Consider the following 15,669-nt stretch of genomic DNA (forward strand, 5'->3'; position numbering starts at 1 on the left):
TCTGGCACACTCCCCAGCAGGCCATCCTTCTTCCTTGCCTTAGTGCTGGGGCCCAAGAAGAAGTTAGGGTGGGCTTGCTTCAAGCTCTGAGTGTTGGCTGTGTGCATGTGTGCTGACTACTTCATGTGTCAGCGTCTGGGGATCGTGCGTATATGTACTTTAGTCTGTGTGCAGCAAGATGTGTTCATGGGTGGCTGTAGCATGTTTCTGAGCAGTTGCATACATGACCTATCCCTTGAACGCAGAGTTCTGAGCTGGAATAATCTGTTGGTTTTAGTGAGTTATTAAACTCTCTGGGTTATTATCTCCAGGAAACATTCCTCCCTCACCTTTACTTTCATTGTGGTATTTCAGAAGACCCTTAGGTCTTCGTCTTGGAGTTTTATGTGAATGGGTTAAGTGGCAGCGTGGTCATACACACGTGTATATTCAGAATGTGTTCTCTTCGCAAGCATTACTTGAGTGCTTACTTTATTCTACCCCGCACCAGGCACTAGGCCTACAAAACTGAGTGTGTATTGTGGGCATGCATATGCAGAGACTGGTTAGTGCTGAAACCCTCTGTGGCCATGTTGGTGAGAAAGATATAGCTATTTGAGGCTGGATGTGATAAGATGCAAGACTATGATTTCCGATAGCGCTCATAATGATATAATGAACACTAGGAATGAATTGGTTTCTGTTGCTCGAACTCCTGTGAGCTTAATTTGTAAAAATCAAAAATCTATTTGGTCAAGAAGCCTTGTAATTACCACTTGTGTGAGTTTTCCAACATTAGCATACATCACAATCACCTGGAGGGCTGTTCAAACACAGATTACTGGACCTAATCCCCAGAACTCCTGATTCAGTCTGTCTGGAATGCTGCTGAGAATTTGTATTTCTTTCTTTTTTTTTTTTTTATGTTATGTTAGTCACCATACAGTACATCATTAGTTTTTGATGTAGTGTTCCATGATTCATTGTTTGCATAGAACACCCAGTGCTCCATGCAATACGTGCCCTCTTTAATACCCATCACCAGGCTAACCCATCCCCCTACCCCCCTCCCCAGAATTTGTATTTCTAATGAGTTTTCAGGTGATGTTGCTGCTGCTGGTCAGGGTCTACACGTGGAGAACCAGTGGCATATGAGAACCCTATCTGCAAAATATTTGTGTTAGCTGATTAAAGCATTCTTTTCTAGTTTAGCTAATGTATTTGGAACAAACACGCATAACCATCAGATTAATCGATTGCAGCTAACATCCAATTTTGATTCCTGGCATAATTGTGCCCACCCCTACCCTGTCCTCTATGTGGTTTATAACCTTCCTTTGAAAAAAAAATTTTTATTGAAATAAATTTCACATAGCATAAAATTCATTTTAATCATTTTAAAGTATACAGTTCAGTGGCTTTTAGTGTATTCACAGAATTGTGCAACCATCACCACCATCTAATTTCAGAACATTGCATCACTCCAGAAAGAAACCCCATACACATGAAGCCGTCTCCGCACATTTCGCCCTCCCCTGAGACCCTGGCAACCACAAAGCTGCTTTCTATTTCTAGGAATTTGCCTCTTCTGGACATTTTATATAAATGGAATCATACAACATGTGGTCTTTTGTGACTGACTTCTTTCACTTAGCACATGTTCTCTGAGGTTGACCCATATTGTTACATATGTCAGTGTTTCCTCCCTTTTTACGGATGAATAATATACCTTCTGTTGTATACCTATACTACATTTTGTTTATACATTCCTCAGTTGATGGCCATTTGGGTTGTTTCTACTTTGTGGTTATTATGAATAATGCTGCTGTGAATTCAAGTTTTTGTGTGAACACATGTTTTTTATTCTCTCAGTTATATACTTAGGAGTGGCGAATGTTTCTTTTTATCTTTATTCTAACTCTCCCACTAGAGATGTATTTTTTTATCGTAAGCTGTATAAATCCTTTTTGAAGGTAGGTGAGAAGATGCATTCATTCATTTGTTCATTCATTCTTTTGAATCAACCGGTAAATGGTTGGGGACTTATTCTCTGCCAGGAACGGGTGCTCCCCATATATCATCTCATTGACTTATCACATCAACCAATAAGGTCATTCACCTTATTTTATATGTGAAGAACCAGAGAACCAGAAAAGCTTAGCAACTGCCCCAAGCCACACAACTAGTAACTTTGAGACTGAATGTTGAACCTACTTTTTCAGCCCATTCCTCTTTCCTTAACTCTATGCTGCCTCTATGAAGAGAAAAAAATAGGAAAACAGACCAATAAACCATTGTGCAGAATTAATGACTTTTGGGAAATGTTCTTCTCGACAGCAAATCCTATCCGTGACTGTTAGTCTTAAAGCCGGTCCTGATTCTAACGTGGAAATGCCTTTTCTCTTTGTGACCATTGCCTCAACCATCTTTTGTACCGTATATTGAAATCCAGTTTACTTGTGAGCCTTTAACTCTTGGTTGCCTCTAATGCTTATTATATAGTGCATTTCATTTAAAGGTTCTTGTCGTGAATTCGTATTGACTTTGGTAAGATAGCATAGTTAATGTTTACACAAAATGGAAGAAGCCACACCCTCTGGAATTTTAGATTTGGAAATAGGGCTCTATTTCAAATTGGAAAGGTTTTAGTAGTCATGGAATCCAATACTTTTGTTTAATAAAATGAGAGCAATAAGGCCAGAGAGATTGTGATGTACCCAAGATTCATTAAAATATAAATATGCATTGAGCAACTTCTAGGTGCCAGGCCCTACTCTACACACTGTGGACACAACAGTGTGCAAAATGGCAAAGATCCTGCCCTGCAGATAGCTATGGTTTAGTTGGGAAGGCAGGCAGTATACAAGATTACAAATAAATACATTATCACTTCAAAGACAATACTGTGAAGAAAACACATCAGGTTAATGCAATGGTCAATGATTTGGTGGTGTTATTTTGATACAGAGTGGCCATGGTCTCTGAGGAAGTGATCTTTGAACTGAGACCTTTCGACAAAAGAAACCAGTCATGTGAGGATCTGGGGGACGAATGTTCCAAATACAGAGAACAGAGATTATAAAAGCTCTGAAGGGGAAAGGGGCTCATAGTGGTACAGAAAGTAGGCCAATGTGGCTAGAGCCAGTGGGGTCTCCAAAGTGGGGTGCGCCACCCTTGGGGGCACCGAGGACTGAAGTACCGAACCACAGGTGTTGGAAGAAACTATTAGCATTTCTTTTTCATTTCTTTCTATTGTATATTTTGTAATGTCTATGATTTTGTATGTCTTTTGTTATATATGACAGAAATTATATATAATTATATATAATACAGTGGTATATGTGTAATTTACACATGTGTAATTATACACATGTATATATGTGTATAATTTACAATGAGAATATGCATTCAAAAAATTTTTACTGTATATTTTTGTAGACCACTGGGTCAGTGGGCAAAGAGGAGAAGGAAAGCAGATGGAAGGTCAAGCTAGGAGTTTGAGGCCATGGGAAAGCGTTTGAGGATTTGGAGCAGGGAGTGCAGGGTCTGAGCACTCTGACAGTGGTGTGAAGGAGAGATGGAAAGGCGGCAAGTCTGGAAGCAGGGAGGCCAGCGAAGGAACAATGGCAGAAATCAGGTGGGCAATCACGGTGGCCTGGACTAGCATTTTAGCAGTGGGTGGAAGGAAGGTGGTGGGGTTCAGGATGCATTTTGGAGGTAAGAATCATGGGACTTGCTTATGGGCTGGATGTGGGAGGCGGTGGTGCATTGAAAAAAAAAAAAAAAAAAAAAACGAATGAATGAAACAGAACTCTTCCAGTTTTCGGCTTACAGCTGGGTGGTCCGTGGTGCCATTTACTGACTTGACGAAGATGGGAGAAGGTAGCAGTTTAGAGGTGAAGAGCAGCAATCACAAGCTCTGTTATGAAATGATAAGTTAGAGATACCTGTTAAACATCTAAGCAGAGACAATGAGCAGGCCTTAGGATACTGCAGCCTGAAACCAGGGGTAAGTGCTATACCAACTGAGGTCTCCTGACCCTACAGTGTAGGTTCTTCCCATTGAGCCAGTTGCTCCCAGAATGACTGAATTTCTTAAGTAAATAAATAATTAACAAATCGTAAATAATCTAGAATGCAAATATTAAGAGTATATAAAATTTAAATATTTTAAACTCCTTGGGATTAAGTTGGAAAACTGGGTTAAAGTTGGAAACTTTACTGAAAAGATTTTAGGATCGCGGATTTACTTAATCGCAGTCCTGCCGAGTGACTGCCATATGCTCTCCTGCCTGGAAGAACCCCAGTATTGCCTACCGTCTCTGTTTTCTACAAGGTCCTTGTTCAGTGGTTTTATTTCCCTCCTCCCAGAGAAGGTCATGCTCTGCAAACAGAAATGGTGCCGTCAAGGTGCTTTCTGAAAATTGGGTGAGTCCTATACAAAAAAAGATGGCTTTAGTCTCAGTTGGTCCAAGAAATCTTTGAGTCTCTTCACACCTTCTGAAGTTACGGAAAACTGGCAAGGTTGCCAGAGGCTACACAGAGGCCAACTTGGACCTCCTCTTCTTTTACTTAGATCGAGGTTTCTCAATCTTGGCACTATTGACGTTTCGTGCCAGATAGTTTTTTTTGGTTTTTTTGTGTGTGTGGTTGGGTTTTTTTCCCTTTTTATTTTTCCACACTGGACAGCCCCCTTCAGCGCTCACAGCCCACCAGTGAGGAGGTTGGGCAATGGTTCGGGGCTGCCCACTCCTCTGGCATGGGTCCACAATGAGAGGCCCACAGAGAAGGGCCTGCCATTAGCATATCCCCATGTGCTAGTACCGGAGAATTCTTGTTGTGGTGTGCATTCATGTGCTGTGCATTGTAGGATGGTTAGCAGCAACCTTGGCCTCTACTAGATGCCAGTAGTACTCCCACGCATGCTTATGACAACCAAAAATGTCTCCAGACACTGCCAAGTGTCCCTGGGGAAGGGGGGAGGGTGGGGGCTGCAAAATTGCCCCAAGTTGAGAACCAATGACTTGGAGAAAAGAGATACCCTTGGACACCAGTGATCTATCATCATCACTTCCATTTGTTTAAACAAAAAATAAAAACAAAAACAAAAAACAAAATAAAACCCAAAACCCTAGAAAGAAAAGATTAGCTTGCATACACTTAATGCCACTGAGTAGTGAGTAAAAAGCCAGCTATCTTTTAGGGAATAGTGTAGGCCATAAAATGTCTTTTCACTGCAGGGATATAAACCTTAGTGATCTAGGGCAAGTATAGGCTCCTACGTTCAATCGTCTTGGAGTGTGTGTTCTGTAGCGGCAGAGAGTAGGAACAGCCTCCTGCCTTGTTCTGGCCGAGGGAGGCCACGTCTGTGGCTGGACATGCATTCCAACCTGGCCAAAGTACTAGGCAGTAAATGCTCAATAAATGTCCTAGGAAGGAAGGAAGGAAGGAAGGAAAGGAGGAAGAAGAAAGGGAGGGAGAAGTGGGGGAAGGAGAGAGGGAGGGCCCCTCTCTGAAAAGTACAAGAAGTACAGATTACCTCCTGAAGCCCTACATGCCTGCTGGCTGTCTGGCCATGAGGTTGTCAGTTTCCTATGTTCAGCCTCTGCCCCCAACCCCCAAACCCCCCAGAAGCCTCCTGTCAGGGGGTCAGGAATGGAGGCGCTGTGGATGAGGAATCTGGCTACACTTGATGCACAGGCCTCCTTCCATGACTGAGCTCTTTTCTTTTTTGTATAGAAAACCCGCCCATCACCAAGAGCCTGACCTTACCAGCCCTCTCCTTGCCCATGAAGCTGGTGAGCCTAGAGGAAGCTCAGGCCCGGAGCCTGGCTACTAACCATCCTGCTCGGAAGGAAAGGAGGGAGAACAGCTTGCCTGAAATTGTCCCTCCCATGGGCACCCTCTTCCACACTGTTCTTGAGTTACCAGACAACAAGTAAGCAGCGTTCTCTTAAATTCTGGGGAACATTTGGGTGGAGGGGGACAGAGGAAGTAGTTATACAGTCTCAGGGTCACAATGACAGCATGGGTTGGGGGTACAGGCTGGGTCGGGATGTGAGGGAACATTCCAGAAGAGAAGGGAGCTGTCTCCACAGCTCTCTCTCACCGGTGATTGATGTCTTCCCTCCCTGCCGCCAAGTTATCAAGACCCTCTCCCACCAGAGATCCCTAAGTACCATGATGGGGATGGGGCTCATAGGGGTCAAGAGTCATGGCTAAAATCCCTGACTCCTTAGTTTAGACAAAACAGTCTTGACATTTTCAGAAGGAAGTTTGCTGCAATCAACAACTTGACCCCCTCCCACCAGCCTCCACCTCCAGATGACATTATAAAAGGCATAGAGACGAATGGAGGATAAGCTGACAAGAAGTTACACTCTAGACCAAGAGCTCTGGGCAGGTGGCATGGGGACACACTTGCCTGGCTTCCATTCCTCCTTCCATACCTGTCAGGGCCCTCCTTCGTCTCCAAAACCAAACCGAACATCAGTTTTATTCATAGGATATTTTCTTTCTTTGTTGCTTTCTCTGTTGGAACCCTGGTCTCCACTCAGCCCCCTTTCCTTCTCAGCTTCACAGCCCACTCTAAAAAGTCAGCAGTGATTGAGAGGAGTCCCAAACTCCAGGCAGACAGTGGGTGGTGGGGCTGGAAGACAAACTTTTCACGGGAGACTGTCATCCTCAATGTTTGGTCAATAGAAAGAGGTATGAAAAGAGGCACCTCAGTCTTCTTATCAGCATGATCCCCAAGATGGCGGGGCTGTTTCCCTCTGGGGAGGGAGGAGGAGTTCTGCCACATTACACACCAGTAGGGGTGTCTGTCACAGTGCATATATATGCATTATGGGAATGGCACACGTAGACCTCACCTGGCAAGAAACGCTTCTGTTTCCTGAAGTACATGGATCATGCTCTCTCTAGACTGAGCCCCATTACTTCACTCCCTAAATCCCTGGAGAGTAAGACTTCCACCCAGGGATCAGAAAGAAGAGTACCCCAGCTGGACCATCAAGTGCATTTTCTCTGTGCCTTAGCGACACTTGGGGTGGACCATACCCCAATGTACGCAAGCCTATTAAATACATCCCAGGCCAAGTGCTTGGAAAAAACTGGGCCAGATTCAAAAGAAACCACCAAGCATTGCAGATCTATCTCTGATTGATTGTAAAAACATGTTGGGCTTGAGATCTGGGTGTTCTGTGAGAACCCTGTGGAGAAAAGGTCCTTTGTGGAACCCACAAGTTGGAAGGTTTCATCAAGTCTGATAGCTGGGCGAGCCAGAGTGGGGCAAGGCCTCCGGTGACCTCTGGTGGCCCCAGGCCCTCCGGACCCAGTCTAGCACTCTCCTTTTCTTGCCTCCTACTGAGGCAGCCCTGCGAGAGGCATCAGGGAAATGAGAGTGAAGCCAGAGACCCACTAATTACCCTCTGTCTTTCTCTGCAGTGACCTTTGGCCACACCCAGCAGCCTCTGACTCTCCCAGGCCAGACTCTTTGCCAAGTCATTTTCTCATCCACCCCTTTTTCAGTCCACGGAAGTCTTCGCCAGCCCTTTCCTTACCTGCGGATGACCCACCAGGATGGTCAAAGTGCAGGGGGCATATCGGCACTGAGTTCTTTGGTCTTTAGTGTTTACTCCTGCAAAAAAAAAAAAAAAATAATAGGTGTCTTTGAAAACCCAGGACTGCGGTGCTTACCAGAATTCCTACCAGAATTACCAGAACTGTGTGCTTGCTTGTGACCTCCGAGTCTCCCACCCATCTTGCTTCTGTCTGCCCTCACACCTGCCTTTAGTAGCACACCTTTGCCCCTTCCCCTGAGGAATATGAAAGCCTAGCTTGGTCGTCCAGGGCATCCCCAGATAGGACCAGACTCGGGCTCAAACTGAATTTTAGAGAGGAATTTCCCAAAATGTCAGAGCCATTCATAACCAAGAACATGACTGGGGTATTGCTTCTCAATGTAAAGGTCCCACTGAAATGACCAGTCACCAAACTAACCCTTTATTATGGCTTGGCTCTTTTAGAAGAAAGCTCTCCAGTAAATCGAAGAAGTGGAAATCAATATTTAACCTGGGACGTTCTGGATCAGACTCCAAATCAAAGCTGAGTAGAAACGGGAGTGTATTTGTGAGAGGACAGAGGCTCTCAGGTAAGAATCACTAGCAGTTATGTTTTATGAGATGTATATCGTATTAGAAAAACTCTGTTCAATCCACCTCCTGCATAGGGAAAAACCCAGTTCTTCCTTACTGTTTCTCTCCTGTGTGTCTCCTCACTACCTACACAGAACACCTCACTTCTGACACTCCTGGTCACCAAATGTGTGGAATTTTTCTGTGCTACACCACGGGGTGTTCTACAACTTAGCTCAATTCTGACACTGTCTATCCGGCGACAGCGTCAGGTCCCACAGGTTAAGGGCTCATTCCCACAAGACTGCCCCCCACCCCTTCAGGTGCCAGTCACAGGCCTAGTTGTTACCTAAGCTCCTGACCAACCACTTATAGATGGGAGGTTCTAAAGACCCCCTCCTTGGGTTTGATTAATTTGCTAGAGCGGCTCACAGAATTGAGGGAAACACTTCATTATGTTGACCAGTTTGAAGGGTATGATGAAGGACACAGATGAACAGCCAGTTGAAGAGATATATAAGTGAGGTCTGGGAGAGTCCTGAGCATAGGAGCTTCTGTCTCCTCCATAGAGTTGGGGTGCATCACCCTCCTGATGTTTTTGCTTATCTGGAGACTCTCTGAACCCCATACTATTGGGATTTTATGGAAGCTTATCACATAGGCATAATCAATCATAAACTCCATTTTCAGCCCTTTTCCCTTCTCAAGAGACTAGGGGGTGAGGCTGAAAATTCCAAGTTTCCAGTCATGGCTTGGTCTTTCTGGTGACCAGCCCCTATCCAGGAGCCATCCAGGAACCTACCCAGAGTGGCCTCATTAGAACAAAAGACACTCTTATCACCCAGGAAGTTACAAGGGTTTTAGCAGCCCTGTGCTCCTGAAACATGGACAGAGACCAATAGGTTTTTTATTTTATAAATATTTATTTATCATATATATATTCCCCCCACCCATCTCTGCTTCTTAGGTCTTTGGTTTGATCACGTCAAACTCACTAGACCTGAAACATAAACTTAAAGATTAACTAGGGAGTCTTTTTTAAAAAAATAATTTTAGATTTACAAAAAAAGTTGCAAATAGTACACAGAGAACCCTTGTACCCTTCACGCAGCTCCTTTTGATGTTAACCGTAATACAACGAGCCAAGCCAAAAAATTAACATCAATATAATACTATTAAATAATTTACAGACCTTATTCATAATTGACCAATTGTCCAACTAATATCCTTTTTCTGGTCCAGGAATACACATTGCATTCAGTTGTCATGCCTCCTTAATCTCCCCCAGTCTAGGACATTTCCTCAGTGGTTCTGACCATGACACTTTGGAAGAGTATGGCCATTTATTTTGTAGACTGTACTTCAGCCTGGGTTTGTCTGATGTTTTTTCATGATTCGACTGAGGTGATGAATGTTCTGCCTGTCTCAGCATGTCATATCAGGAGGCACATGATGTCAATATCTTATTGCTGGTGATGTTAACTTTGATCACTTGCTTAAAGTGCTTGTCCATGTAAAGTTACTATTTTTTCCTTTTGCTTAACAAGTATATTGTGGGAGATACTTTGAGACTATGAAAATATCCTGTTTCTCATTATACTTTCATCCCTGAATTTTAGCATCCATCAATGATTCTTTTTTTTTAAAGATTTTATTTATTTATTTGAGAGAGAGAATGAGAGAGAGAGAGAGAGAGCATGAGAGGAGGGAGGGTCAGAGGGAGAAGCAGACTCCCCGCTGAGCAGGGAGCCCAATGTGGGACTCGATCCCGGGACTCCAGGATCATGACCTGAGCCGAAGGCAGTCGCTTAACCAACTGAGCCACCCAGGCGCCCTCCATCAATGATTCTTGCCTGTAAAAGTTACTGCTGTTATTTTTTTTTAAGATTTTATTTATTTATTTGAGAGAGAGAGAATACAAGCAGGGGGAGCAGCAAAGGGAGAGGGAGAAGCAGGCTCTCCGTTGAGCAGGGAGCCTGACTCAGGGCTCCATCCCAGGACCCTGGGATCATGACCTGAGCCAAAGGCAGACACTGAACTGACTGAGCCACCCAGGCGCCCCAAAAGTTATTACTGTTATTACAACAGTTATTACTGTGGTGTTTGCCAAATGGTCATTTTCTGTTTCCATCATTCCTTCTACATTGATTAATTGAACCGTATTATAAGGAAGATCTATCCCTTCTCCCCCATGACTCATGCCAGGGTTATAATTTTTAAATAGGAGTGTTGCATTGTGGGAATGATATCTGAATAATTAATGGGAATTGGTGCAGGAAGGAACTGAGGTAATCATGGTACAATGGGGAATATAACCAATCCAGCTGAGTACTGTCATAAAGGGAAGTCCAGAAAAATCTGCCACAATGACCTTTAGTGTGATAGACTGAAACTCTGATTTTTTTTTTTAAATGGGGGGCAAGCGTTATGAAAATGAGCTGTAAAAGGTAAATGTACAAATGCAATGAGCAAACTTTGATTGGATCCTTTGAAAAAAGGGGCTACAAATGATAATTTTGGGGACAGGTAAGTTATTAGATGAAATTAAGGAACTGTAAATTTTCATAGGGTGCTAATGGTTTTTAGGAGGCATATGCTAAGGTTGAAGTATTTATTTATTTATTATTTTTAATATTTTATTTATTTGAGAGAGAGAGAGAGCACGAGTGGGGTGAGGGGCAGAGGGAGAAGCAGGCTCCCTGTTGAGCGAGGAGCCCGATGTGGGGCTCAAACCCAGGACCCCGGGATCATGACCCGAGCTGAAGTCAGACACTTAACCAACTGAGCCACCTGGCACCCCAAGGTTGAAGTATGTAAAGATGAAGGGTCAAAATATTGAAACTCACTTTCATATGATTCAGCAAAATTTAAGTACATGGGGAGATACAGATACAGGAATAGAGAAAGCAAATATATGGCAAAGGTCAGCTTGGGTGGTAGGTTTAGAGGTCTTCCAATTTTGTGAATGGTTGAAGGTTTTTTTTTTTTTTTTTGAAGATTTTATTTGAGAGAGAGAGAGGGAGCGCACACACGAGTGGGTTGGGGGGAGGGAGAGGACCTCAAAGCAGATGTAGGGAACCATCCCATGACCTGGAGATCATGACCTGAGCGGAAACCAAGAGTCCAACTCTTAACTGACTACACCACCCAGGTGCCCCTGAAGTTTTTAGTAATAAAGATTTTGGGGGAAAATGAATGCTTATAGGAAAAATGAGAGAAAATATTTTGAAGGACTCTCCTTGAAGCCAGTGATAACTGTGTGCCAAAGATAGATGTTAGAAGCCTTCACATATGCCTCCTGGAGTAATGAGGCATGTTATGGGGTATAGCAGGTCCAGTGACTGGAAATAAGAGTACATCCAATTCAACTGACTTATGCAGTGAGGGAACTTACTGGGCTCTGTAACTGGGTACCCAGATGTAGGGGAGGCTTCAGGGTTTAACACAGTGGTTCTGTCTCCAGTCCCCTGTTTTCCTCAGCTCTTGGGTCAGCTTCACCCCCAGTCTGGCTTCTTTGCCGCAACAAAGTGGCTATAGTACTTCTAGGCTTTACCTTTGACTGTCACTACGTCCAGAAGGAGAAAGAACATCATTTCTGGTAGCTTGCTCCTCAGAGCAGGGACTCTTCTTTCCCAGCAGCCACCCATCAGAAACACCCCCCAACCCACCCCCATCTCAGTTGCCTTCACTGAGTCATATGGATCAATCCCTATGGCCAAGGGAGTGCCCTGTGCTGACTGGCTTAGGCCTGGCTTCCTAAACCAATCACTGGCATGAGGAATGGGATGCACCCAAGAAGTACAAGGGTTCTGTGAGATGGAGGAAGGGAACTGATTCTGGGTAGGCATCTACAGCCTACACTGTATGAGGAAACATGGCTTTCACCAACTGGATGTATCTCAGGTGAAGAGGGCAGGTTGCCGCAGGTATGCTAGATCAGATACAAATCAGAAATTAGGACTCTCAAAGGAGAATTTGAGGGGAAGAGTACCTGGCAAGAAACTCCTGATCTAATAATAAAGAGATTTGCTTATGCACATCGAAGGGCATTTCAGTTACAGAATCAGTGATACAATGAAAGAAGTTTACCACATAACAAAAAGTCCAAAACAATAGAGCAAAACAATGAAATAAATGATCTGCTTTGATCTTGCCTTAGGAAGATTTCCAACACCCCTACCCCGACCCCCGCCATGTGGTTTTCAAAAGGAAGAAGTCCAAGGTGCTGGATCCAATGGTAGTCCACTCACAGAATGCACAGGATGTTCCTGGCCAGGGGGTCTCAGCCTGGCTGCACCTCCGAGGCTCACACCCATAGCAGTTTTGCCTCAGGAGGTCTGTGGGGAAGCCAGAGTCTTGGTCATTTTTAGAAAGTTCCCCAGGTGATTCTGAAATGCAGCCAGGGTTGAAAGCCACTGGTCTAAGGCCTCATGAACAAACTAATCAGAGACAGATCACTGGGATGGCTGAATTTTGATGGGATGCGGGGGTGAAATGAAGGAGCCATCAGTGCCAGTACAAGTGACTCTCTGACCTTGACCAGGGGTCCTAAGTGCCCACTTTGCACCAGAGGAGTGTTGCTGGGACCCTCAGAACTAAAGACCAGGGTTGGGACCCACTTGTGGTCACATCCGCCAGCATGGTGTCTGTAAGTGACACGAACTCACTATTTGTGGAAATATGCATTTGAAAAAAGTGAGTCAGTGGATTAACATATTTAAATAATTTTTAAAATCTTTTCTAAACTCCATAACTAAAGGGAATTTTTTTTTAAAGATTTTATTTATTTATTTGACAGAGAGAGACACAGCGAGAGAGGGAACACAAGCAGGGGGAGTGGGAGAGGGAGAAGCAGGCTTCCCACTGAGCAGGGAGCCCGATATGGGGCTCGATCCCAGGACCCTGGGATCGTGACCTGAGCCGAAGGCAGACGCTTAATGACTGAGCCACTCAGGCACCCCACTAAAGGGAATTTTAAAAATTGACTCACCATGTATAGCACTGGGGATTTTTTTGGACGGGGGCAGATGAAGGGGATGTACGCATTATCCCCCAGGGAGAGTCCAGGGAACTCTCCAAAGTAAACGCCTTTCGGCAGGGAAGTCCCAAAGCCATAGGGATAATCTAAGAGAGGGGACTTGAGGACCCCAAAGCTGCCGGAAAACTGGGAGATGTACCTCCACGAGGCCAGGACAAGGTCCCAGACAGAAACCTATGAGCTAAATATAGTCCTGGGCCAAGGAGCCCTGAGTGCTCAGTTACTTAAATGGAGCCAGGGAATCCTTGGGGACTGTTCCCAAAAGCAGCTGCTGTGGCCACCAAGGCCACAAGAAGCCACATCATCCGAAAGAGGGTCCAACGTGAAAGGTGAACACTGGTGGCCGTGCAGAGAGAACTGTCGCCCATCCTTCATCATGACACTTAGTGTCATCAGGTCACGGCCCTCAAGGCTGACACATGAGACCCAGAAGAAGTCCAGAAATACAGCCTCTGGAAAACCAAGGCTCCCACTCAGCTCCCAGACTGCCCTCATTCCCCTCTTGGCAAGCTCGCTAGGAGGAACCACCTTTCAGCCACTTCAGCTCCCTGAGAAGAAGCGATATTTTGAAGTGCCTAATGCTGTGCCTGGAATAAGTGTTTATTTATTTAAGCCACACTCTTCCTCAAAGCTGCCTAGGTGGCTTATCAAGGTGCACAGAGGACACCAGGCGCATAGTAGGTGCTCAAAAAAGGTTGGTTTGGTTTGGATCTGCTCCAGGGTGAGACCATTTGGAGGAGCAACCAACCCGCAGACCTCAGGAGCAGAGCTGCACGTGGGAGAAAGGGGCCTTCCGTCCCTGGGGCCCCCTCCCTTGCTGTACCAAATTCCTGGATGCTGTCAGTTGCAGCTGCAGCCAAGAATCCTGCTCTCCAGCCTGCAAGATAGGGGGGATTGCCTTGAGCCTCATGGACTGTACCCCCTGGATGAATCTTTGTATCATAAAATTTGGTTCAGGGCTCCTCATTTGCTAACAGCTGTTTGACAAAATTGGAATTTACCTTTATCTGTAAAATATTCATGAAACTTTGATCTAGAAATGACCTGTTTTTATAGCTCAGTCCCATTATTTTTTTTTAAAGATTTATTTATTTATTTGAGAGAGGGAATGAGAGAGAGAGAGTACATGAGAGGGGGGAGGGTTAGAGGGAGAAGCAGGCTCCCTTACTGAGCAGGGAGCCCGATATGGGACTCGATCCCGGGACTCCGGGATCATGACCTGAGCCGAAGGCAGTCGCTTAACCAACTGAGCCACCCAGGCGCCCAAGCTCAGTCCCATTATGAAAGTAGGAGCATCCAGGGTGGAATGGAGGAATGTTTTCCAAAGGGGAAAATTATAAATACTTGAAAAACTTTACTAAAGAACGTTCTCTTGTGTCCTTACAGCCTGACTTTTGTTCTGAATGCTTCCTCTTAATATGCATTCATCAGGGATATTTTTTCTTTTGTCTTTAGTGGAAAAGGCTACTATCCGACCGGCTAAAAGCATGGACTCACTGTGCTCAGTGCCTGTGGAAGGTGAGCTCTCACAGCCGCTTTCAGAGCTGGGGATTACCACCGGGAGACAGGAGCTCCTGTACCAGACCTGCCTTCACAAGCTACCTGCCTTCTAGTCTCATCACAATCCCCCCTGACCTTCCTGAACCCAACGGGTTCACACAGCCCTTGCATTAACCACCTCCCCCCTCCCCACATTACACCACAAGTCTTGGCCTCAAGGGTAACCACACCTGGAACTGGCAGCCATTGTACACGCAAATCTGAACCGGGTAAAAGGGCAACACCTGAGAATCAAGGCAGACGAGGCCTCCCCACTGGGCATAAAGAAGAGCCGAGCACTGGTTTTTACCTCCTACTTTGGTGCCTAGATTCGTGTGTGTCTTGAATTTGCACGGTTCTTCACGTCGATGGGCACTGGGCAGGTTCTCTGCCGCTCCGAGTCTCGGTTTCCTCGCGTGTTAAAGGAGGTCATTACACTTCTCCTCCATAAGCAGCCTGGGAATTTTAAACCTAATGTTACAGAAGATGCCCAGCAGAGCCCTTAGTACCTCGTGGGGAGTTTTTCTCCCGATCCCAGGCAACTCACGTGTTATCTCGCAGCTTGTCTATTTCCCATCTGGATTTTTCTCCTCTTTGCTGTCACTTTTAAGTCCGTTGGGAACTTGCTCCTCACAACTGGGCTTTCTAACTTTTAGTTAATTTACATTTCTAGTTTCTCACCCCCTGAATCAGCAGCAGGAAGCCTGGGAAAAGGGAGAAAGGTCTCGCTGAGAACAGCATTTGTCTCCTTGCTGGGAAATCGAACCCCTGTTTGGGTCCATCTGCCAGAGGAGGCTTGAAACAACACATTTTTCAAGTTTTAAAGTAAAACAAAATTCTATTATTTTGCCCTTTTTGTCTTCTCCTTCATTTTGAGCAAACATCATTCTGCTATCCGGCATCTTTTTATTTTTTCTTGATCTACATTTACTGCTGGGTGGACGACGGCTCTGTCTAGCACCCTTAGCCTTTTGGAAA

The 15,669-nt window shown here is 45.0% G+C and overlaps 1 protein-coding gene, 1 long non-coding RNA gene and 1 other non-coding gene across 4 annotated transcripts in view; 1 reads left to right on the top strand and 2 right to left on the bottom strand.

Moving 5' to 3' along the window:
* ARHGAP31 (Rho GTPase activating protein 31) overlaps positions 1-15,669 on the top strand; it is a 107,791-nt gene that overhangs the window by 78,726 nt on the left and 13,396 nt on the right. The window contains exons 7-9 of the mRNA XM_025874598.2: positions 5,719-5,917; positions 8,007-8,131; positions 14,608-14,670. Coding sequence (XP_025730383.1) covers positions 5,719-5,917; positions 8,007-8,131; positions 14,608-14,670 — 387 coding nt within the window. The remainder of the gene's footprint in view (positions 1-5,718; positions 5,918-8,006; positions 8,132-14,607; positions 14,671-15,669) is intronic.
* LOC141372982 (uncharacterized) lies at positions 1,114-15,330 on the bottom strand. Of its 2 annotated transcripts, none has more exons than XR_012378546.1 (4): positions 15,239-15,330; positions 15,002-15,147; positions 7,542-7,618; positions 1,114-3,898 (listed from the first exon to the last, which is right to left on the bottom strand). It is a non-coding gene; the product is annotated as an uncharacterized lncRNA (long non-coding RNA). The 2 variants fall into 2 exon arrangements; XR_012378548.1 differs by having other exon boundaries at positions 1,114-4,414.
* Positions 4,659-4,795, bottom strand: LOC112834639 (small nucleolar RNA SNORA42/SNORA80 family). Its single transcript, XR_003210977.1, has one exon. It is a non-coding gene; the product is annotated as a small nucleolar RNA SNORA42/SNORA80 family (small nucleolar RNA).

This window comes from Callorhinus ursinus, unplaced genomic scaffold, assembly GCF_003265705.2.
Source record: "Callorhinus ursinus isolate GAN/ISIS: 27379988/994484 unplaced genomic scaffold, GSC_fseal_2.0 scaffold1, whole genome shotgun sequence".
NCBI lineage: Eukaryota > Metazoa > Chordata > Mammalia > Carnivora > Otariidae > Callorhinus > Callorhinus ursinus.